Source organism: Rattus rattus, chromosome 2 (assembly GCF_011064425.1).
Source record: "Rattus rattus isolate New Zealand chromosome 2, Rrattus_CSIRO_v1, whole genome shotgun sequence".
In the NCBI taxonomy this organism is placed as follows: Eukaryota; Metazoa; Chordata; class Mammalia; order Rodentia; family Muridae; genus Rattus; species Rattus rattus.
In genome coordinates, this window is record NC_046155.1 from 213,267,597 (window position 1) to 213,292,679 (window position 25,083).

Consider the following 25,083-nt stretch of genomic DNA (forward strand, 5'->3'; position numbering starts at 1 on the left):
TTGTGGGCACTCCTGAGACCACCAGTACTGTCCACCCTTGCCCACATCCTTGGCCCAAGAGGAAACTGTATAGGGCCTCTGGGAGCAGGAAGATAGGGGCACGTAAGCTGCAGGAGCCCTGCGGTCTAGACTGTGCCCAGATCTGAAGGGACATGGACAAACAGCTCCCTGCACCCAAATCCCGTGGGAGGGAGCGCTAGACCTTCAGAGGGGTAGATACACCTGGGAAACCAGAGGAGACTACTCTCTGCCCACATTTCTGACTCTAGAGGAAAACGTAGCACTATCAGGGCCCCCTGTGCACAGGGACCCAGAAGTAGGGGCAGGCCCTTCTGGTTGCTGCCTTCATGAGAAGCTGAAACCCAGCCCTGAGGAGCGACTACAGGCCCGAGACCAGAGGTAAGACCAACTTTTCTGCTCCAAGTGACCTGCCTGGTGGACTCAGGACACATGCACACAGGACCACTTGAAAGCCAGTGGACAGGAATGACTACATGCCTGAAAGCAGAACACTCTGTTCCCATAACTGGCTGAGAGAAAACAGGAAAACAGGTCTACAGCACTCCTGACACACAGGACTATAGGATGGTCAAGCCACTGCCAGAAATAGCAAAACAAGGTAACACCAGAGACAACCTGATGGCAAGAGGCAAGCACAGGAACCCAAGCAACAGAAACCAAGACTACACGACATCATCAGAGCCCAATTCTCCCACCGAAGCAAACACTGAATATCCAAACACACCAGAAAAGCAAGATCTAGATTTAAAATCACATTTGATCACGATGATGGAGAACTTTAAGAAAGACATAAAGAACTCCTTTAGGGAAATGCAAAAAAATAGAAGTAAACAAGTAGAAGCCCTTAGAGAAGAAACACAAAAATCCCTGAAAGAATAACAGGAAAACACAATCAAACAGGTGAAGGAATTGAAAATGGAAATAGAAACAAATAAAGAAAGAACAAAGGGAAACATCCCTGGAAATAGAAAACCAAAGGAAGAGACAAGGAGCCGTAGATACAAGCATCAGCAACAGAATACAAGAGAGAATACAAAAGAATAGAAGAGAGAATCTTAGGAGCAGAAGATACCATAGAAATCATCGACACAACTGTCAAAGATAATGAAGAATGGAAAAAGATACTTGCCCAAAACATACAGGAAATCCAGAACACAATGAGTAGATCAAACCTAAGGATAATAGGTATAGAAGAGAGTGAAGACTCCCAACTCAAAGGACCAGTAAATATCTTCAACAAAATCATAGAAGAAAACTTCCATAACCTAAAGAAAGAGATGCCCATAAACATACAAGAAGCCTAAAATAGATGGGATCAGAAAAGAAACTCCTCCTGTCACATAATAGTCAAAACACCAAATGCACAAAACAAAGAAAGAATACTAAAAACAGTAAAGGAAAAAGATCAAGTGACATATAAAGGCAGACCTATCAGAATCACACCAGACTTCTCACCAGAGACTATGAAAGTCAGAAGATCCTGGACAGATGTCATACAGACCCTAAGAGAACACAAATGCGAGCCCAGGTTACTGTATCCAGCAAAACTCTCAATTAACATAGATGGAGAAACCAAGATATGCCATGAGAAAACCAAATTTACACAATATCTTTCTACAAATCCAGCCCTACAAAGGATAATAAATGGTAAAGCCCAACACAAGGAGGCAAGTTCCACCCTAGAAAAAGCAAGAAACTAATCGTTTTGCAACAAAACAAAGAGAAGAAAAGCACACAAACATAACCTCACATCCAAATATGAATATAACAGGAAGCAATAATCACTATTCCTTAATATCTCTCAACATCAATGGACTCAATTCCCCAATAAAAAGACACAGATTAACAAACTGCATATGTAATGAGGACCCAGCATTTTGCTGCCTACAGGAAACACACCTTAGAGACAAAGACAGACACTACCTCAGAGTAAAACAACTTTCCAAGCAAATGGTCTGAAGAAGCAAACTGGAGTAGCCATTCTAATATCGAATAAAATCGATTTTATTTATTTGAAATAAAATTTTCAACCAAAAGTCATCAAAAAAGATAAAGAAGGACACTTCATATTCATGAGAGAAAAAATCCACCAAGATGAACTCTCAATCCTAAATATCTATGCTCCAAATATGAGGGCACCTACATACATAAAAGAAACCTTACTAAAGCTCAAAGCACACATTGCACCTCACATAATAATAGTAGGAGATGTCAACACCCCACTCTCATCAAGGGACAGATCATGAAAACAGAAATTAAACAGAGGCATAGACAGACTAACAGAAGTCATGAACCAAATGGACTTAACAGATATTTATAGAACATTCTATCCTAAAACAAAAGGATATACCTTCTTCTCACCACCTCATGGTACTTTCTCCAAAATTGACCATATAATCTGTCACAAAACAGGCCTCAACAGATACAGAAAGATAGAAATAATCCCATTCGTCCAATCAGAACTCCACGGGCTAAAGCTGGTCTTCAATAACAATAAGGAAAGAATGCCCACATATACATGGAAGTTGAACAATGCTCTACTCAATGATAACCTGGTCAAGGAAGAAATAAAGAAAGAAATTAAAGACTTCATAGAAATTAATGAAAATGAAGGTACAACATACCCAAACTTATGGGACACAATGAAAGCTGTGCAAAGAGGAAAACTAATAGCTTTGAGTGCCTGCAGAAAAAAACACGAGAGAGCATATGTTACCAGCTTGACAGCACACCTAAAAGCTCTAGAACAAAAAGAGGCAAATACACCCAGGAGGAGTAGAAGGCAGGAAATAATCAAACTCAGAGCTGAACTAAACCAAGTGGAAATGAAAAGGACCATACAAAGAATCAACAGTTGGTTCTTTGAGAAAATCAACAAGATAGATAAACGCTTAGCCAGACTAACGAGAGGACACAGAGAGTGTGTCCAAATTAACAAAATCGGAAATGAAAAGGGAGACATAACAGAATCAGAGGAAATTCAAAATATCATCAGATCCTACTACAAAAGCCTATATTCAATAAAACTTGAAAATCTGGAGGAAATGGACAATTTCCTAGACAGATACCAGGTACCGAAGTTAAATCAGGAACAGTAAACCATTTAAACAACCACATAAGTCCTAAAGAAATAGAAGCAGTCATTAAAAGTCTCCCAACCAAAAAGAGCCCAGGTCCAGATAGGGTCAGTACAGAATTCTATCAGACCTTCATAGAAGACCTCATACCAATAGTACCCAAACTATTTCACAAAATTGAAACAGATGGAGTGCTACGTCTATGAAGCCACAATTACTCTTATACCTAAACCACACAAAGACCCAACAAAGAAAGAGAACTTCAGACCAATTTCCCTTATGAATATTGATGCAAAAATACTCAATAAAATTCTGGCAAACCGAATCCAAGAGCACATCAAAACAATCATCCATCATGATCAAGTAGGCTTCATCCCAGGCATGCAGGGATGGTTTAATATACGGAAAACCATCAACATAATCCACTATATAAACAAACTGAAAGAACAAAACCACATGATCATTTCATTAGATGCTGAGAAAGCATTTGACAAAATTCGACACCCCTTCATGATAAAAGTCCTGGAAAGAATAGGAATTCAAGGCCCATACTTAAACATAGCAAAAGCCATATACAACAAACCAGTAACTAACATTAAACTAAATGGAGAGAAACTTGAAGCAATCCCACTAAAATCAGGGACTAAACAAGGCTGCCCATTCTCTTCCTACTTATTCAACATAATTCTCCAAGTCCTAGCCAGAACAATCAGACAACAAAAGGAGATCAAGGGGATACAGATTGGAAAAGAAGAAGTAAAAATATCACTATTTGCAGATGATATGATAGTATATTTAAGTGATCCCAAAAGTTCCACCAGAGAACTACTAAAGCTGATAAACAATTTCAGCAAAGTGGCTGGGTATAAAATTAACTCAAATAAATCAGTAGCCTTCCTCTACACAAAAGAGAAACAAGCCGAGAAAGAAATTAGGGAAATGGCACCCTTCATAATAGTCCCAAATAATATAAAATACCTCGGTGTGATTTTTAACCAAGCAAGTGAAAAGATCTGTACAATAAGAACTTCAAGACACTGAAGAAAGAAATTGAAGAAGATCTCAGAAGGTGGAAAGATCTCCCATGCTCATGGATTGGTAGGATTAATATAGTAAAAATGGCCACTTTACCAAAAGCGATCTATAGATTCAATGCAATGCCCATCAAAATTCCAGTCCAATTCTTCATAGAGTTAGACAGAACAATTTTGCAAATTCATCTGGAATAACAAAAAACCCAGAATAGCTAAAACTATCCTCAACAATAAAAGGACATTCCAGGGAATCACTATCCCTGAACTCAGCAGTATTATAGAGCAATTGTGATAAAATATATATGGTATTGGTACAGAGACAGGTAGATAGACCAGTGGAATAGAATTGAAGACCCAGAAATGAGCCCACACACCTATGGTCACTTGATTTTTTTCCAATGGAAACCATCCAATGGAAAAAAGTTAGCATTTTCAGCAAATGGTGCTGGTTCAACTGGAGGTCAGCATGTAGAAGAATGCAGATAGATCCATGCTTATCACCCTGTACAAAGCTTAAGTCCAAGTGGATCAAGGACCTCCACATCAAACCAGATACACTCAAACTAATAGAAGAAAAACTAGGGAAGCATTTGGAACACATGGGCACTGGAAAAAATTTCCTGAACAAAACACCCATGGCTTATGCTCTAAGATCAAGAATCGACAAATGGGATCTCATAAAACTGCAAAGCTTCTGTAAGGCAAAGGACACTGTGGTTAGGACAAAACGGCAACCAACAGATTGGGAAAAGATCTTTACCAATCCTACAACAGATAGAGGGCTTATATCCAAAATATACAAAGAACTGAAGAAGATAGACAGCAGGGAGGCAAATAACCCTATTAAAAATGGGGTTCAGAGCTAAACAAAGAATTCACAGCTGAGGAATACCATATGACTGAGAAGCACCTAAAGAAATGTTCAACATCATTAGTCATAAGGGAAATGCAAATCAAAACAACCCTGAGATTTCACCTCACACCAGTGAGAATGGCTAAGATCAAAAACTCAGGTGACACAAATGCTGGCGAGGATGTGGAGAAAGGGGAACACTCCTCCATTGTTGGTGGGGTTGCAGACTGCTGCAACCATTCTGGGAAATCAGTCTGGAGGTTCCTCAGAAAATTGGACATTGAACTGCCTGAGGATCCAGCTATACCTCTCCTGGGCATATACCCAAAAAAGAGATAACATATAAAAAAGACACGTGCTCCACTATGTTCATGCCAGCCTTATTTATAATAGCCAGAAGCTGGAAAGAACCCAGATGCCCTTCAACAGAGGAATGGATACAGAAAATGTGGTACATCTACACAATGGAATATTACTCAGCTAAAAACAATGACTTTGTGAAATTAAGTAGGCAAATGGTTGGAACTGAAACTATCATCCTGGTGAGCTAACCCCAATCACAGAAAGACATACATGGTATGTACTCATTGATAAGTGGCTATTAGCCCAAATGCTTGAATTACCCTAGATGCCTAGAACAAATGAAACTCAAGGCGGATGATCAAAATGTGAATGCAGATCGCTCATGAGAGACACAGCCAGAATACAGCAAATACAGAGGCGTATGCCAGCAGGAAACCACTGAACTGAGAACAGGACACCTGTTGAACAATCAGAGAAAGAACTGGAAGAGCTTGAAGGAGCTCGAGACCCCATATGTACAGCAATGCCAACCAACCAGAGCTTCCAGGGACTAAGCCACTACCCAAAGACTATACATGGACTGACCCTGGACTCTGACCTCGTAGGTTGCAATGAATATCCTAGTAAGGGCACCAGGGGAAGGGGAAGCCCTTGGTCCTGCTAAGACTGAACCCCCAGTGAACGTGATTGTTGTGGGGGGGCGACAATGGGGGGAGGATGGGAAGGGGAACACCCATAAGGAAGGGGAGGGGGAGGGGGATGTTTGCCCGGAAACCGGGAAAGGGAATAACACTCGAAATGTATATAAGAAATATTCAAGTTAATAAAAAAAAAATAAGTAAACAAAAAAAAAAAAAGGGAGTCTAATAACCCTATTAAAAAATGGGGTTCAGAGCTAAACAAAGAAATCACAGCTGAGGAATGCCGAATGGCTGAGAAGCACCTAAAGAAATGTTCAGCATCTTTAGTCATAAGGGAAATGCAAATCAAAACAACCCTGAGATTCCACCTCACACCAGTCAGAATGGCTAAGATCAAAAACTCAGATGACAGCAAATGCTGGTGAGGATGTGGAGAAAGAGGAACAGTTCTCCATTGTTGGTGGGATTGCAGACTGATTTTGCACTACCTGAGGACCCAGCTATATCTCTGTTGGGCATATACCGAAAAGATGCTCCAACATATAACAAAGACTCGTGCTCTACTATGTTCATAGCAGCCTTATTTCTAGTAGCCAGAAGCTAGAAAGAACCCAGATGCCCTTCGACAGAGGAATGGATACAGAAAATATGGTACATCTACACAATGAAATACTACTCAGCTATCAAAAACAATGACCTTATGAAATTTATAGGCAAATGGATGGAACTGGAAAATATCAACCTGAGTGAGAGTAACCCAATCACAGAAAAACACACTTGGTATGCACTCATTGATAAGTGGCTATTAGCCCAAATGCTCGAATTACCCTAGATGCACAGAACACATGAAACTCAAGAAGGATGATGAAAATGCAGATTCTTCAGTCCTTCTTTAAAAGGGGAACAAGAATAGCCTTGGGAGGGAATAAGAAGGCAAAGTTTAGAACAGAGGCAGAAGGAAAGCCCATTCAGAGCCTGCCCCACATGTGGCCCATACATATACAGCCACCAAACTAGACAAGATTGATGAAGCAAAGAAGTGCAGGTCTACAGGGACTGGATGTAGATCTCTCTTGAGACACAGCCAGAATACAGCAAATATATAGGTGAATGTCATTATTAAACCATTGAACTGAGAACGGGACCCCCGTTGAAGGAATTAGAGAAAGGCCTGAAAGAGCTGAAGGGGCTTGAGACCCCATATGAACAACAATGCCAAGCAACCAGAGCTTCCAGGGACTAAGCCACTACCCAAAGACTATACATGGACTGACCCTGGGCTCCAACTACATAGGTAGCAATGAATAGCCTAGTAAGGGCACCAGTGGAAGGTGAAGCCCTTGGTCCTGTCAAGGCTGGACCCCCAGTGAATGGGATTCTTGGGGGGAAGGTGGTAATGAGGGGAGGATGGGGAGGGGAACACCCATAGAGAATGGGAGGGGGAGGGGTTAGGGGGATGTTGGCCTGGAAACTGGGAAAGGGAATAACATTTGAAATGTAAATAAGAAATACCCAATTTAATAATGATGGGGAAAAAAAGGAAGATCCCATGCATGACATGCATGTATGAAATTATTAATGAATTAAGAGAAAAAATTAAAATAGAATTTGACAGTCATCAAATTCTGCTTCAGAAGGAGCTCGCATTTTATTGTAGGATTCACCTAGTTCTCACAAGAGTTTAAGGTAAGAATAAACCTCTTTTGCCCAGACTCTCTTTTGTCCTTATCACAGGATCTCATTCTCTGATACAAGCTCCCACTGAGACACCATTAGTTCATTGTGCTTTAGAACACTGTATTAATGATGCCATCTAATTTTGGAATTTCAGTCTCCAAAGCTGTGGGATAAATAAATCTCATTTCTTTATATATTCCTCAGCCTTGGGCATTTCATTTCACTGGCAGAGAATGAACTAATTGGGGATGAAAACTTAAATAGAGATAAGGGAGTTAGAAAACAGCCACAGAAAACATAAAGGAAGAATGCCACACACAGGGTCACGTGTTTTTTGGTTTAAGATATATCAGGAAAAGCACAAGCGTTAAAAAAAAAAAAGACAGACAAAGGAGAGTACATAAAACTAAAAATCTGTGTAGGAAGGAAGAAATTAACAGAGTTTCTTATTGAAGGGGAAGAAATATATTTAAGCAACACACTAATTCCAATGAGTATAAAAAAAGGAGCTCAGGAAAAAGGAGAAGATAACAAAGATGATCAAAGAAGTGAAGTGGATCTCTGAAGAAGAAGGCAATGGTGTTTATGTAAAGCATTCACAAGATCATCAACCACCAGGGAAATGCAAAGTAAAGCCACAAACTAAGATCTCGAGCTTACTAGAATCTCACTCAACAGGCATGCTATGTTACAAGCTTGAGTTTGTCGGTTAAAAATAGTAAAACCTACAAGCTAAACTGTACATTCTAGGAACTGCCTCTGGTGTAAGAATTCAACCAGCAAACCAGCAAAGGACAATCCACCCCGAACCATGTTCTGGGAAATATAAAAACATAGTGACAGATTACTGCCTGGATAATGAGAGACAGAGACAGAAACCTAATCCCCCAATCTCACCCAGTATTGTCTTCTCCTAATGTGAGTTCCAAGCATAGTGTTTGAAGCTAAGTAATTGACGTCTTACAGAACATTTAGACTCACACAGATATTTAAATGGGGCCCAACCTATGGGCAGAGAGAGAGGGGAGAGAGAGGGGGGGGAATATTTGTGTTCTGTGTTCAGCTTCCCTATGTCTGTGTCAATATAAATGTTTTATTAACTCTTAATATCTGTATCATAATTATTATGTATTTCTAGTTCTATTATCTGTGTCTGGGCATGGAGGAGGCATTCAGGGTTTCCTAGTCACTAACTGTATACAAGGCATAAGAGGGACAAGTAGTGTTCAATAGTCGTCAACTCCATGGAAGGTACCTATAAGAAAACTACAGAATACTGGGTAGAATGAAGTCAAAGTCTCAGGGTAATTTTTGGTTATTCAAGTTTCTGTTCACTAAGGAAGTCTGTTGACAGCTTTAATTTTAAATCTGGAGACACTGTAGAAAAGAAGAGTAGAAATAAAACACTGTCACTACCAGGCAGAAAATGCAGAGAGAGGAGCCACCAAGTAGACGTTTTACAACCAGGAGAAGAGAGAACCTCAGACCTCCCCAGATCTATCTAGGAACTGTAGATACCAGGGTAGCACTCGAAGCTTCCATCCTTAGGCAGAGAGAAAAGGCATGTGGACTTTGGCTTATGAAGTTGAACAGATTGTCTTTCCTACCTCAGACCGTAACTAGTAGACCGTTGGAGGCCCCTCAGATATTTTTCCAATGGTTAGAGGAAAATACAAAGTAAGAAATATATACAATAGTTAGAGGAAAATACAAAGTAAGAAATATATATTTTATGTGTATGTTACTCAAGTTAAATTTGAATTTTCACCAAAGGACTGGTCATTCTTTACAAGATAGCATTGAGAATGGAGGGCGGATCACTGGGGAATTAGAAGTAGAATGGAGGTCTATAGAGAAGTTCAAAGAGGCCACCCCTCAGCAGAGAAAATTTTCATCTACGGGATGGACGCCCTTCTCTACCATACTAATATGTTTATATGGGTATTTAATTTTCTACAGTTATTCCTTTACATCCCATATAGAGGAGAATAAAGCAGGGGGTTAATCCACAGAATCTGTCACACAAAGACACCGGGAAACAGAGGGATGTCAAGGATTGGAGTCTGTCATGAGAACAGAAAGAAACTTCTCTGCCCTCTGTCGTCCCTTCCTGCAGAGTGCCCCCCCCAACCCCTCTGGAGGAAGAACAACCAGAGGGTGTCCTTTAAGGAAAGCAAATGAATGGAGAGAAAAGATTCCTTCATGAGAAAACTGTAGGTAGAGACCTAAATCATCCCACACCACTCTACACATGTGGACCCACTGCCAGGTTCACTGCCACGAACAAGAAAAGGAGCCTTGGGGATGATGGCATCATTGAAAAAGCAAAGAATCCAGACAGGGTCTGCGCCAACCGTGGGTAAATAAAACCTCGGGTGGATAACTCACTGACCACAGTGGTAGTAAAACCTATAACACCCCACGCAGGGATGAATGAAACCCACACCGGCAAGACAGATGAAGAAACACTTAAAAAAAAAAATCTCAAAGTCCTTGCTCCCCAGTGTGTGATCTCAGAAGTGAGAAGTGAGAATTTTACAAACGTGGGTGTATCATGAGCCCACAAGAAGTGGGGAAACTCTGCCTCCAGGCTCCTTTTAGTCTTACTTTCCAAATTAAAAAAACAAAAACAAACAAAAATAAAGGACAAAAATAATAAAAATAACTAACCTTCTAGACATGTTTTAAATTTTTCCTGTTCATTTTTATTTTAAGTAAAACATTTAACTAGATGATAGTTCAGGCATACAGAGGAGAAGAGAAATGCAGACATCTGTACTCTCGGCCGTATCAGAAACAGGATCTTCCAGAGTCCTAAGTCCTACATGTTTTAATACATTTGATAATGTTTTACATAAACTTCCTCATTTCTATTAAAAGGATTGTTTTATATGTAAAAAAGGGATGAAGGGAGGCAGGGAGATGGAGGTGGGATGGGGGAGGGGTGTGGGTTGGGGTGAGTAGGGGGCTAGGGGTGGGGGGCAGTGGAGGAGGTGGGAAGGGGAGCAGGGGGCAGGAGGGCAGGGAAGCAGAGAACAGGAAGGCAGGGGGAGGAGCAGAGGGGGGAATGAGAGACAGGGGAGGGGGCAGGGAGGCAGGGGAGGCAGGGAGGCAGGGAGGCAGGGAGGCAGGGAGGCAGGGAGGCAGGGAGGCAGGGAGGCAGGAGGCAGGGAGGCAGGGAGGCAGGGAGGCAGGGAGGAACTAACTCTTTAAAAAGTTGGAAAAGTGGCTGGGCTGTTGAAAGTGGCTGAGATGTCAAGAGCACACACTGCTCTTGCAGAGGCCTGGGGTTCGGTGCCCAGCACCCATGACCAGACAGCTCGCACGCTCCTTGTAAGTACAGCTCCAGAGCGCCCTCTTCTGCAGCAACCTGCACATGCACAGAACTCATTCCCAGGGATACACACATGCACATGCGCAACACAACACGGAAAATAAACCTGAACAACAATACACATTACCATTAGCCCCTGAGTTTGTACCCAAGATATTTTTCAGTTTTATAAAATAAGCTGGGGGCCCTCGCTTTCCTTTCCTGTGCTTTGGGAAGTTTTGTTTGCGCGGTCCTTGAATTCATGGTAGACTTTACCATTTGGCTGGAGATAAATTGTGAGCTACTGATTTAATTCATTTGACAGAATTCTTTGGAAGTCTATGATTTTGTTTCTTGAGATAATTTTTCTCTAGACTTATTTCCTCTTCATCTGAGTATGTAAAGTATATCGCTGCGGTGGGACTCCGGTGTATTCATGTTCTGTTTTGAACCTGCACGATCTCTAGTAGCTATGGGCTTTTCATTCCTACTCCTGCTCCTGTGTTTGCTTAACCCACTCTGCCTTCTCCGTTGATGTGCTGCCCGTTTGTCTGATGAACCAGTTTTCTATTTTGTTAAATCTAATGTTTTTTTCCTATGTCATTAATTTCAGCATTTATTTTATTTCCTCTTTGGCTTTTTAAATGCCTCAAACAGAACCTTAGATTTAATTAGTTTTCATTTCTATCTTTTCACAACATCTTTCAGTAATTACCAGTTTATTTGCAGTCCATAATTAAGTTATTTTTGGGGGGCTACATATTTGGTGTTTTCAAACTATTCTGTATCCTTTGACTCCTGAAATATTTAGAAGTGTGTTTTAAACTTTAAACTTATACTTACTTGTATTTTGCATGTGTAAATGTGTGCATGGATGCCATGTGTGTGCACTGTACCCATAGAGGTCAAAGGAAGCTCTTAGATCCTCTGTGCCTACAGTTCCCGGTTGTTGTGAGCTGCCATGTGGGTGCTGGGAAGTCTGCAGGGACGGCCAGTGTTCTGAACCACCTTGGGTTGAATTTGTCCACGGACAGTTATGCAGTGTTTTGTATGCTTCTGTTTTTATTATCTATGATGATAGTCTGCAACCTGGATGACCTCAGGTCATCATGTCTTTCTGTACATCCTTTGTTCCCTGTTTCACAGTCCTGCTGTTGATGTTGTTAGAGTCCATGAGGACTTTAACTAATGAGGCATGAACAATTGATCCTCTGACTGTTACAAGGTTCCAAAAAGGCATTCGTTCATCCTTTCTATGGTACTTCTTAAAGTTGCATGCCTATGTTTCTCTGCCAGACCTGTCAGTTTTTAAGAGACATGGGAAAGAGTCCCACTACAGACCAAATGAGTTTTTTCATGATGGTCTTTATTTATTCTCAGGCTCTTCTGTAAAGACCTTGTGAGTTTACCAGGCCTGAGTTTTACTATGAATTCATTCTCTTCCTTTTACTCTAATGAGGTTTCTTATTGTTCCCTAATAACTCCTTCTGTGAACTCTAAAGCCAATTGTGATTGTTGCTATTAACAATCTGTTCCTCCATTTTTTTTCTCATTACTTTCCTGAGTTTATCCTTCATTTACTATCTTGCCATATCCTCACAGTTCAGTGGTATTTTGTGTAAGCTCTAACAGTTTTAATCCAGTATGAAAATCATTCTAAACTGGCTGAATATTTGAGTCACTTTGCATTTAATTATAAGAACAACTTGTGTTATAGCCTGTTGGTTCTGGGCAGCATTTTGGTGCTTTCTTTATGCTTAGCCTTCACGTGGCTGGATTGGGGTGCTACTCCATTCTGGTCAGTGCTCGCTTGACCCCACATGCATTCAGGTCATGCATCATATGGCGAGAGCTAGAATGTTGCTCTCCCTCTCTGACAGGACAGCTCCGAGTTCTGCGGAGTGTGGTGTTAGCTGCAAGGAGGACAAAGACTGTGCCTTGCACAATGGACTGTGATGTAAGACACAGAACTGAACTGTGTCAGGATCTGAAAGTTCTAGACTATTAATGTCGACTAGTGAAAACTGTTCTGACTTGTGTACTTGGGCTTTATAAATTCTATCGTTTTAATCACATATGTGCCCATGAATGTGACAGTTTTCCATTTGTGTCAGCCTTGCCTTTTATGGCACAGATTGAAGATTGTTCTTCTGATCACATCGTGGTGGTTATTCTGGTTGTCAATGTGGTTAGGCTGTGGTTCTAGGTTCTGATTCAAAGATGTATTCTATCCCTGCTTTGTAAGCTGCGGTTTATGGAATGCAAGGGCCACTAAAAACGGGCGAGCAGTCAAAGGTCTCTGAACGTGTAAATGTGAATCCCAGGCATGCTGGCCACTCTGCCCAGCGTTACTGCAGCCTTGACACAGGAAGTCCACACTTTGCACTGTGGACTCTGACACAACACACTACACCAGTGGAACATCACCATTCAGATTTGAGACTGTCGTAGGTTACAAATCGCAATGATTTGATTATGCACGTGCTCTCTGCTCTTATAGAAACATAATGGTTTAATTATAGAAAAGAAAATATTTTCCAACTATTTCCAGCATGATTGTAGCACATTATCATGTCTTTATTATGTTAGCGTGCTTGGCTTTAAAACATGCTGCTTGAATTGCTGAACTGAATTGCATAAAACATCATTATGTAAAATTTTGTTTAGGACTAGGGCAGAATTTTCAATAAATCTTACAGGTTGATAAACATATTTTTGTCATTTTGAGAACATGTTTATGTGAAGTGGTGCCAATTACAAAATCAAAATATTATCTCTGAAAAAAAATGTTGAAGATTTTCTGTGTTCTGCTATATTAAATATTGAGCCAAAAATTTGTCCATGTAAAATTAAACAAGAGTATAAATCCCATTATTAGGCAAATTTGTTTAAAGTTTTTATGAATCATAAAATTATATGTATATCAACCTAATATTTAAATAAATGTATGGATGTATGGTCTACTTTTAGTAAATCTCTGATACATATGAATACACCAATAATTGCTATCAATACATATGTTTTACATATCTATTAACTGGGGTTCTGTAAAACTTTCTCAAGCTAAAAGAAGTCAAGGAAAGTTTAATAGAAACTAGTTTAGATGTTGTTATAATTTTATTTTTAATTATGATTACATTTTAATTCAGTAGATTTTGCATAAAACAGATCAGTCTCCTTATGCTAAGAGTTGGAGCAATATTTGTCCATGCAAAAATAAACAATTTCATCTCTTTTTTTAAGAGGAAAGACTGAGGTCCATTATGAAGAGCTTTTCCCTCTTCCTCTAGAGTCAAGATGGCAGCATGCCTTCTTCCTGGGCTTCCACCCTGCTGGGCTGACCCACAGATCCAGCACTTGCCAGATTTCACAAATTCTTGAGTTAATTCTTTATAATCTCTTTCTGGAGTCGGACATGAGCCATGTTTTGGTCGAGAAGGATTACTTATGCAGTGGTGCTGCCCACCATACGGGCTAGTATGAGGCCAAAGGCATTGCGTTCTGTGTGAACTCATGGGGCTGCTACGTGAGCAAATGCCTAACACTGCATTTCTCAGGACAATAAATGTTACGAATCTATGCCAAGGTCTAACCAGTTCTATTTCTCTGGAGAGATCTAGTGTTATTATTTTTATGCATTTATGAACATTTTCAATATTATATCTAATAAAGTTTATACTTTATAAAGGTTGGGGGTGGTCAGCTATTTCACTCTCTTTCCCCAAATCCAAGAACCCTAAAAATTTCAAACTGCCCACTTGTTTTGTTTCCCTCTCACCTCAAATATTTTAGTCCTTCCTTTTATAATCTGTGCATTACTAATAGTTATCATTATGTCTTTTCATCACATTTCCTTAGATTTATACACAGCTGTTATTTTTGTTTCTCTATGTGTCTTTAGTTCTCATTCTCATTTTGTGCAAGTTTAGTTAGTGAAGTGAATTTGTCACTCGTGGACTTCCCCTTGCTTGTCGGCCAGATTATGCTGTAACAGTTTGTTTCTCAGACATTTGAACCGAAACAAGGAAAATGTTCCTTGGAGTTTCTGCAGATTTTTATTCTCCTCATATTAGTAAAGGACCACTGGCAAGTCCCTTACAAAAGCCACTTCACTTATATATCAGGACACAAATTGACTTTTAAGGCATTTTATATAGACATTTTCTATAAAGGCTTCACATTTTCTTCTATTTGGATAAATCTCATGTATTGTTCATAGCATTTTAAAAAGATTTATTTATTTATACATTTTATTTATATTTGTATTTTGCCTGTATGTACATTTGCACACCAGAAGAGGGTATTGGATCTCATGGGATTACCACAGATGGCTGTGAGCCACCATGATAGTGCTGACAGTTGAACTCACGACCTCTTGAAGAGCAACCATTGCCCATAACCACTGAGCGATCTCTCAAGCTTTGATTGTATTATTCTTTACTATCCTTGATTACTGTTTCAATGAGACAATGCATATATTTCAAATTGCTCAGACTTTCCTGTATTTTATGTTTATCATAAAAATGCTTGGGAAATACCCTGCAGAAGACTTTTAGAATCACATCTCCCAAGATATATGAGTTAGTGCAGAAATGAACACCTTGGTGTTGAAGAACTTAGAAGACTGTTCTAGGTCTTGGAACTGAAGGCTAGTGTCATGGTTATGCATCAAACTGTCTTGACATTGGTGTCCAGATAGAACTTTGTCACTGGGTTTGTCTAGGAGGATGCTTTGAGATCACAGTAAAGAAGGCACACTACTTATGAAAGGCTATGCATGGATTATTACCATGACTGGAGATAAAAATCTTTCAGATATATGTATAACCTAGAACTTCAAATCTCTAAAATATTAGTCCCACACATACTTTGAACAATGACAAAAAGAGAGGAAATCTTTAGCTCAAAAATATACTCTATAGACTTTAGAAACACATGCTCTGATGTGTTTTATAAAAGTGCACTTGAAGTTGAACTTCATATACAATCAACACAAAGGTGATTGAAAGCAGAAGTGTTCATTTCAGGATATATTTCAAAGCTGATTCCATGTGGACTAATGGTGATTACAGTTTTGTTTAGAGCCATCTATTTGTTTAATTTTGTGAGCTGCAACAAAAATCTGCTTGAGAGTGAGCAGTGAGCTCTGAACTTGGACAATATTAAGTAGACTTGACTGCTGTGACTATAGATAGAGAATATTTTAGCTGAAGTTTTATGAAATTTTCAGTAACGAGTCTGAATTCAAATAATTATTCCAATTTACTAGGTTTTTCATATCTCACTTAAGTTTGAAAATTAATTTTAAAAGATTTGACTAGCTATCCCCTAGAGCTAACCAAAGAGCTCCACAGAACTGATAAAGAAAATGTGGTCCTTATACACAAAGGAAAATTTTCAGACACAAAGAAGAATGAAGCTAAGTTGTTAGTGAGAAAATGGAGCTAATGGTATTGAATGAATCAAGCCAGTGACAGAAAGACAAATATTGTATATTTTCCTCGATTCTCAGCATCTGGGTTATTTTTTAATAGTGATATAAATCATGTATGTACATGTGAAGTTGAAGTTGAATTGAGATTGTCTTGAAACGAGGAACACACGTGGGAGACAGGAGGATTGAGAAGTAGGAGGGATGGGCATGGGGGACAGGTTGAGTGTTTCAACTTTCATTGTTTCATGGTTTAACTTTCATTGTTAGCACAAGGTTCCCCCGGTTTCTCACCAGTTTTGTAGCCTCGTGAGCAAGCTCTTTGGCTTCTCCGGCCACTTTCTCAGCTTCATCGATGTAGTCTTTAATATTACTGTAAGCTCTGAAGGCCGCCGTGGCATTGAAGGAGATGTTCTTAGCCTCATCCAGGATTCTGTCAGATTAGACCGAGAAAAGAACTTTAGAGGAATTAGCACTCAAATAAAGAACAGTCAAGCCGTAACAAATCCAGCTTCAAAGGGATCATGGCCAGTATACCCAGAATAATTCTAAACCCTAGTGATGTGTCTATTGATTGTATTGTGCTGTATTGTTCCATTGAAACTTACATTCCTCAAGGCTTGTTGTGAAGGATAGGCAACATTTCTTTAAAAATTTACATTCATTTAGTTTCTCTCTCTTCTTCCCATCGTCCCTTTCTCTCTCTCTCTCTCTCTCTCTCTCTCTCTCTCTCTCTCTCTCTGTGTGTGTGTGTGTGTGTGTATTTGTGTTTCTCTGTGTGTATACAGACAAAGATATATGCACATGTGTATAGCTTGATGGGAGTCAGTTCTCTCCTACCGTTTGGGTTTTACAGACTGAACTCACGTTATTAGGGATTGAATTCAGGCTTGGTGGCAAACATCTTCACCCACTGAGCCACCTTGGTAGCCCCCACCAATATATCTTAAACATCTCGATAGCCTGCAAAGGCTCGTGCAACTATGTGACCAGGCAAGTATGTTCGGGGCAACTGTACTTCCTGTTATTTGTGAAGCAAAATACAGTTTCCAGAGCACTTGTATGCCATTAATCAAATGAATTTTACAATGCCTTCAGAGTAGGCAGACTTCCCAGAGAGCATAAAAAGATCACAGAAAAATCGAACCATGACTAACACATCCCTAATGGGATATCTGGAACCTGGGTCTGCCGATTACTGGCCACTAATTCATCTACTACCCTTTGTCTAGACTGGGAAAAGTTTGTGGGGAAAAAAAACTAATTGTGCATGGGTTGCCAAGTTTTTAAATCGTAATTCTTTCTTTCTACATCAATGATTATCAAAGATGATCTTGCATATAGTACATATTAAATAGATTTATTTTGGAAAATTATTCCTAGGATGACTAGCTCTTGTGATTTTGTTTTGTTTTGTTTGTTTTATTGCTGTTGCTTTTTTTTTTTCTTTTTTGTGCCAGTCACAAAAGCATAAAGTGGTGGTTCTCAATCTGTGGGTCATGCCTCTTTTGGGACAGGGTGTCAAATTATCCTTTCTTAGGGGGTTCACATAGTAGATATTTACATTATGCATATCAGATATTTATATTATGGTTCATAACAGTAGCAAAATTACAGTTATGAAGTAGCAATGAAATAATTTTATGGTTTTGTCTACCACAAATATGAGAAACTGTATTAAAGGGTCACAGCATTAGGAAGGTTGAGGACCACTGAACCAGGGCAAGTAAATCACATCTAAAATGCAGTCTAATGAACAAACCCTGTTCTCCAGCTTCCTTTCTCTGACTCATGGGATAATCCCCACTATAGGGAACCGTTATTTATTTCATTTCTTTTTCTTTTTGGCAGGCTTTCTTATAGCCCAGGTTGGCTGTGAGTATACTGTAGTTGAGGCTAGCCTTGAACTTGTATCCCCATAACCACTTTTCAAGTGCTAGGGTCGCAGGTGTACACCATCAGCTTTGAACGGGCATTTCAGGGAAGAGCCTGCAGATACAGGAGCACAGAGACCGGAAGGCACTGCATTAGGCTATACTTTCCGAGGAGAACAAAATGATTAGGTTCCATTAGAAATGTAAAATTAAAATTTGCAGCAGAATGAGTTCATGTATTATTTAAAATGCTAATCAGACAACCCCTGTGCTTTCTAATGGAGAACAGAAACAGTATTGTTTGAGTAGCCTGAGGCTGTTCGTTTCCTAACCAGGCGTTGCTGAATTCACTTTTAGCTGGGACTGGTGATGCTTTCTCAGGAGTTCTTTGCCTCCATTCTCCTAATTAGGATCTTCCATAGAAAAGCCATGCGGCTCTTTTGTTCATAATTACAGAAATCAAGACTTGAAAGTGATTTTCCACCCTTTCTGCTTGTCTAAACTTTTGGATGAGTGTCAAGCTAGGCAGACACTTCCAACAATAAATGCCTTACCCATCAAGCACAGCAGATGAGTCGTTCAGCTGAGCAGCGTGGCTCTCAGCCTGGAACACCTTCTCAGCAAGCCTTCTGTCCTTTATTTCCTGGGCGAGGTCATCTATTTTGTCACTCAGCTCCTCAGACATTGGTGGCAACTTAGTTTTAATGTCTTCGACATACTGATACAGAGAGAAAAGAGACAGCATCAAGAGCAGTCCAGGCCTCTTTGAACTTGTTAATTTCTCTAGGAAATACAATCGCATATGGCTAGGTTTCTGCCTTTAGAAAACTATTAATCTACCAGCAAAGAAAGTAGAGAATAAAAACTGTTACTTAATAGAAAAACACAGAATTGCATGAAGCCAATTTACACTGGAATGTCTATTATTTTTGGTAAGGTTACTTCCTAGTAACAAACGAACAGGCGATGGTCATTAGGACCTTTTCGTGTCCCTATTCTTGCACATCACGATGCATGAGACACAATGTCAAAGCTTTGTTACAGATTTGTATTTCCTTTATAACTACTGTTATATGGGATAATGACAGATGGTAAGTATTTGCTTAAGGACCAGGAATGACCTGGCCACAACACTTAAAAAAAAAACCAAACCAAACCAAAACAAACAAACAAACAAAAAACCAAGTACCCTAAGGGCCAGTTCTAGTAAGAGAACTATTGCCAGTAGATGGGTATGTCCACAACATTATATTTCAATAATATATTCTCACACAAAAACAAATCGAGGTTCTGTTTCTGTTGCTGAGTTCCATTGGCAGCGTATGAGGGAACTGTGCTGTTATCATCTCTTGATTCCAACCTGTATTGAATACTCACATCTATGACTGAGGTAATTTCGCCCGCGAGTCGGTTGGCTTCATCAAGTATGTCATTGCCTTCCTTTAGAGTGTTTTCTATTTGTCGCTTGCTACCTTCAATAGCCTCCTTCTTTGTCTGTGGCATGTGAAGAAAAAGGTTACAACAGTGTTTGGGTAAAATCCTTCTCTTGTGTATTCTTATTTCTTCTGAGTTGTCTGAACAAATGGTTTGCAAACACAGTGTATGATACTGACTGTTAGGCTAGACAACAACAGTAAAACTTACCCGGTTAACTCTCTTAAGAATTCTTCAACCTAGAACACATCTAGGTCATTTTTCCTTCTCAACTGACAGAGTCATCCAGGCAAAGAGAAGAAAGTGATAGTTGGTAAAGAATTGAAAGAACTGCTTAAAAAAGTGGGATATCCATCTTCAGGACAATGCCCGTGTAGGATGTCTGCTTGGCATCTAGTGTGCCAGACTAAACGGGAAGTATGTACAGCGTTCTACTACCTATTAGAAATAGTTATGTTAGGGTTGGGGATTTAGCTCAGTGGTAGAGCCCTTGCCTAGAAGCGCAAGGCCCTGGGTTCGGTCCCCAGCTCCAAAAAAAAAAAAAAAAAAAAAGAAAAAAAAGAAGTCCTTCAGGACACTCATAAAAAAAAAAAAAAAAGAAGAAGAAGAAATAGTTATGTTGTGAGCATAAACATGCTCTAGAGAGAAAGTGTAAGATTGAGAAGGTAGGATTTTTCAGGGAAGTTGGAGAAAACACTTTTGAAGAAGAGGAAGAAGAAAAGGAAGAAGAAGAGGAAGAGGAAGAGGGGGAGAAAGAGGGGAGGAGAAGAGGAGGAGGAAGAGGGGGAAGAGGAAGAAGGAGAAGAAGGAGGAGAAGAAAAAGAGGAGAGGAAGAGGAAGAAGAAGAAGAAGAAGAAGAAGAAGAAGAGGAAGAAGAAGAAGAAGAAGAAGAAGAAGAAGAAGAAGAAGAAGAAGAAGAAGAAGAAGAAGAAGAAGAAGAAGAAGCAGCAGCAGCAGCAGCAGCAGCAGCAACAGCAGCAGCAGCACCACCACCACCACCACCACTACCACCATCATCATCATCTATCACCTGAAGGAAGAACCCTAGTGGACTATTTCATAAGATGGTAACAGAGTAACTTCTCTGTGAAACTTACAGCTGTATCAGTGCTATGTGAAACTCATTCCTAGCCTAGATGAGGAAAATCAATGGGAGAAAATTACTGCCAATGCCTTCCTATGGAGTTTACCTTTGCCTATTATTTTCTTTATACTTCAAATGCATTCATATCCTTCTAATCCTCATTCTCCCTACATGTTCAATGAAAATAATTACAATGTAGGTCTCTGGCCTTTATATGTTCTTTGAATAAATTTTAATAATAGTTTATATTCATGGGTTTTTTCTACATGTACAGGGCAGTCTGTAAGTCTTTGATTCTATGGGTCCAATGTTCATCGCTAAAATGAGCAGGAAACCAAGCCATTGCAGTGTTGTGGACTTAGTGTTTGGTCTCCATCAAATTTCTATGTCAAGGTTTAATACTCCAACGTGTTAGTATTAGGAGGTGATGACAGCCTGCAATGAAAACCTCATAAATGGGGCCAGTGCCCCTATGAAAGAGTCCCAAGGAAGCTTATTCACCTTTCCACCATGTAAGGACACAGCAAGGAGATGAGCTTGTGAGCCAGCAAACAGGTCTTCACTAGTCACTTGTACTCTAGCACCTTGATATTGGACTGTCTACTCCATGTCCCCTGGGCTGTATGTTATACATATGTTAGAAAATCCTGGTTATTTTATGATAACAGCCAGAATGGAGTAAGACATTATCTGGTCTACGCAAGGAACCATAGGCAGCAAAGAGTAGTTGAACATGTAATGCTGTGGGTTTGGTACTGAAGAGATAACTCAGCAAATAAGAGCACTTATTGGTCTTGCAAATTACTCACGTTCCTTTTCCAGCAACAGCATGGTGGCTCGAAACTATGTGCAACTACAATTCTAAAAGATCTTAAACCCATATGACCTCCCTGTGCCCAGGAAGGCATGTGGTACATATACATACATTCAAACATACATATATACATATAAAACAAACACAAATTTTAAAGTGTACCTCTGTTATAACTAACAGAGTGGGTTGTGACAGGACCATGTCTTCGATTACAGAAATTACACTTAGTTGCATGGGGTAAGTGCTAATTTCATATCTTCTTTTCCTAATCTTACCACTTGCCCCTTCACCATGCTCCCAGTACACAGGCCTTCTCAGTTCCATCTACCACATGTTCCTCAGCCCTTTGGCCTTGCTCCTCTTTCTACTTTATGCTCATGGCCAATTTCCTGACTGTCTCCCTGAAACAGCACCTGTGTTCATCCTAACCATTATGTACATACTAGGAATTACAGCTTAACACCAGCAACAGCCTACCTGCAATGAATCCGGCTTAGAAATCTACAAAACTCTGAGCAAGCAACATGGCCTCTTCCAAATTGCATAGTTCCTCACTACTCGAAGTGAGGCTCACTGAGAAGCAGCCTTGGCCTCAACAAGAAGCTTGTTAGGAATGCATCATCTCATTATTTTCTGGGAAGTACTGACTCAGAACCAACATTGTAACAAGAACTTGGGCTTCTGTGAAATCAGATAGAAAAGACTTGGCTGGTAACTGCTGGGCACAGGGACAGCCTATGTGATTATTAACCATTATGTTGATGATTTTGTTCTAGTCCCTCTTATCTGAACTGTGTGTGTGTGTGTGTGTGTGTGTGTGTGTGTGTGAATGTGTGAGTATAGGAGTGTTGTGAATGTATGTGTATGAGTATGTGAGTATGTGTGATTGTGAGTATATGTCTGTGTGTGTGAGTGTATGTGAGTGGTGTGAATATGCATGTATGGGGGTGTTGCGAATATGCATGTAGTTGTGTGTGGGGGTGTGAATATGTGAGTGTATTCATGATTGTATCTGAGGGTAAGCGATGTGAATATGTATATGAGTGGGTATGAGTTTTGTGAATATGTATATAGGTATGTGTAAGAGTGTGAATGTATATATGTGAGTATATGTGTGATTGTGTGTGAGTGAATGTGAGTGGTATGAATATGTGTGTGACTGCATGTGAGTATATGCATGTAAGTGTGTGATGGTATAAATGTATGTGTGATCGTATGTGAGTGTGTGAATGTGTATGAGTAGTGTGAATATGTAAGTGTGAATGTCTGTGAATGCGTGTGTATGTGTGACTGTGAGTACCTGAGTGTATCTGTGTACATCTGAGTGTTTGCTCTTATATGTCGTAGATGTATGTTTAGGTGGGTAAGGTCATATCTGCAAGTAGAAGCATGTTCACATATGTACATGTGCATGTGTTAACAATAGATGTTCTCTTTAGTCGCTCCTCATCTTACTTCTGACACAAGGTCTATCCCTTGAGCTCTAGCAAAAAGAGCTCAAGGGTGTGTCTTGCTGAATGGCTGAGGAGCTGCAGGGATCTGCCTGTCTTTGCACCCAGTCTCTGGGGCTGCAGGCATGGGCTGCTAGGTAAGGGACCTAAACTCAGCTCCTTGGGCTTATGTTGGAGGCATTTTGTCAACTGAGTCACATTTGAATTTTATTCTATGGGGTGTTCATCAAACATAAAAATAAAAATGACTGTTACTTTTTAATATAAGTTGACACATCTTTTTAGTTTTATTGGGGTGAGTTCTAAAAAATATAAGTTAGTTAGTTAATGGACATCCAAGAAATAAACACACAGATTCATAGTCCACTAAACTGTGTATAGAGATGGTCCACATACCAAACATATCATGAGGAATCTTAATACAGATTGCAGATCATGCATATACAGCAAACCATTACTATATACATTATCTCACATGTCCAGACACCCAAACATTTCATAGACTCTCTAATTGGTACCGTGAATATATTCTTCATGACAGTGTGAGCCCCACAGACAGTCTTATGCATCACTGTCTCTCTGGTACCTCTAAGAACTTCCTCAATGAATGGTTTTGAATGAGTAAGTGAAGATGAAGTTGTGTTGTGACACAGCTGACTGAGGTACTCTGGACAACTCAGTGGAATATTTGATGTGTCAATGCCTCTTCCTTGACAACAAATGCAGACGAAGTTTCTATGTCCCTGATTTCTGACATCTTTGCTTCAAGAGTCTGAAATTCATTATATAATAGCCATTCACTCACTCTTGTATAAACTTATGCAAAGGCACAGTATACACAGAAGCTCAAAGTGTTCTTTTGATTGTGGCTTCTTTGTATTAATACACTAAGGTCATTTAAAATAATACACCAAATAGGAGGAAGGGCTATTTCCATGGATGTGTTAAGCAAAGAGCTAAGTTTATTTCAGTTTAAATAAACTGGAGAATATGTGTTTATAGTTCTAACTAGGTCAGTTTAGAAAGCCAACTTCAATATAAGGTCACCGTGTTCTTTATCACAATAAAGTAAATGATGATCTTGACAGTAAAGCACTTTTAAAAAGAACTAATTTTTCATGTTAGATGATATACTCTAGCTTTGAAACAAAGAAATATGGAGATTTGTAGCTTGGGAGGAAGTCAGAGAAAACATTGATCTCTCTTTGCTTTATGCCATTCTTCTTATTGATTAATGAAAGTGTGTTGTATTTGTGCTGTCAACCATTTGGGGTTCTGAGGATACAATCAGAATAAAAGTGTGCTTTTCATGATTCCTCTGGAAGAGTATTATGGTATAGATCTTAAATATTCAACAAAGGCCACAGGTACCACTAATGCACAAAAGTGAAACATTTAGCAGAGGAGTCAATCTCTCTCTCTCTCTCTCTCTCTCTCTCTCTCTCTCTCTCTCTCTCTCTCTCTCTCCTCTTTCTCCCTCCTTCCTTCCTGGCCATCATAAGGTCACCATATTTTCTCTACTATGATTTTCCAGCCATGATGCTGCTTGCTTCTAAGTGCATCAAGTGGCCAGGGACTGAGATCTCTGTCAATTGGAAATTAAATAACCTTTTCCTCATCATTTTTTTTTAATTTTGTATTTGTTCTGTTGCAGTGATTGAGAGATAACTAACACAGGAGGAAGAAAGCATTTCAGTAGATTAGTGAGTCATCTTAGGTCATCATGAGATTCGTGCTATAAAATTAAAAAGGAATGGATAAAGATTGATGGAATTGTTATTAGAATTACAAGACAGGGAATTCAGAGTGTCTAAGAGACCAAAAAGGAAGTCCCATATATAGAGATATATAGAGATAGAATTTTATAAATTTAAGCCAGCGATGGGAGAGCATTGATGAAGTCATAAGGACTCCTAAAGAGCTATTGGCAACCGCTGGCTGCTGTGGAAGGGAAAAATGAGTTTTCTTTAAAAATGCAGCCATTGCTTCTCGGCCTTTTGGCTAAGATCAAGCGTAAAATGTAGGTTATGCTAGCTCCAGGGGATGACCTCATATCTATGAATATATTTAAAGTGG

The 25,083-nt window shown here is 39.6% G+C and overlaps 1 protein-coding gene across 1 annotated transcript in view; it reads right to left on the bottom strand.

Moving 5' to 3' along the window:
- The window catches only part of Lama2 (laminin subunit alpha 2), a 470,233-nt gene that overhangs the window by 110,898 nt on the left and 334,252 nt on the right, over positions 1-25,083 (bottom strand). Inside the window, exons 39-41 of the mRNA XM_032895270.1 lie at positions 19,602-19,718; positions 18,779-18,942; positions 16,645-16,783 (exon numbers count right to left, since the gene is read on the bottom strand). Coding sequence (XP_032751161.1) covers positions 16,645-16,783; positions 18,779-18,942; positions 19,602-19,718 — 420 coding nt within the window. The remainder of the gene's footprint in view (positions 1-16,644; positions 16,784-18,778; positions 18,943-19,601; positions 19,719-25,083) is intronic.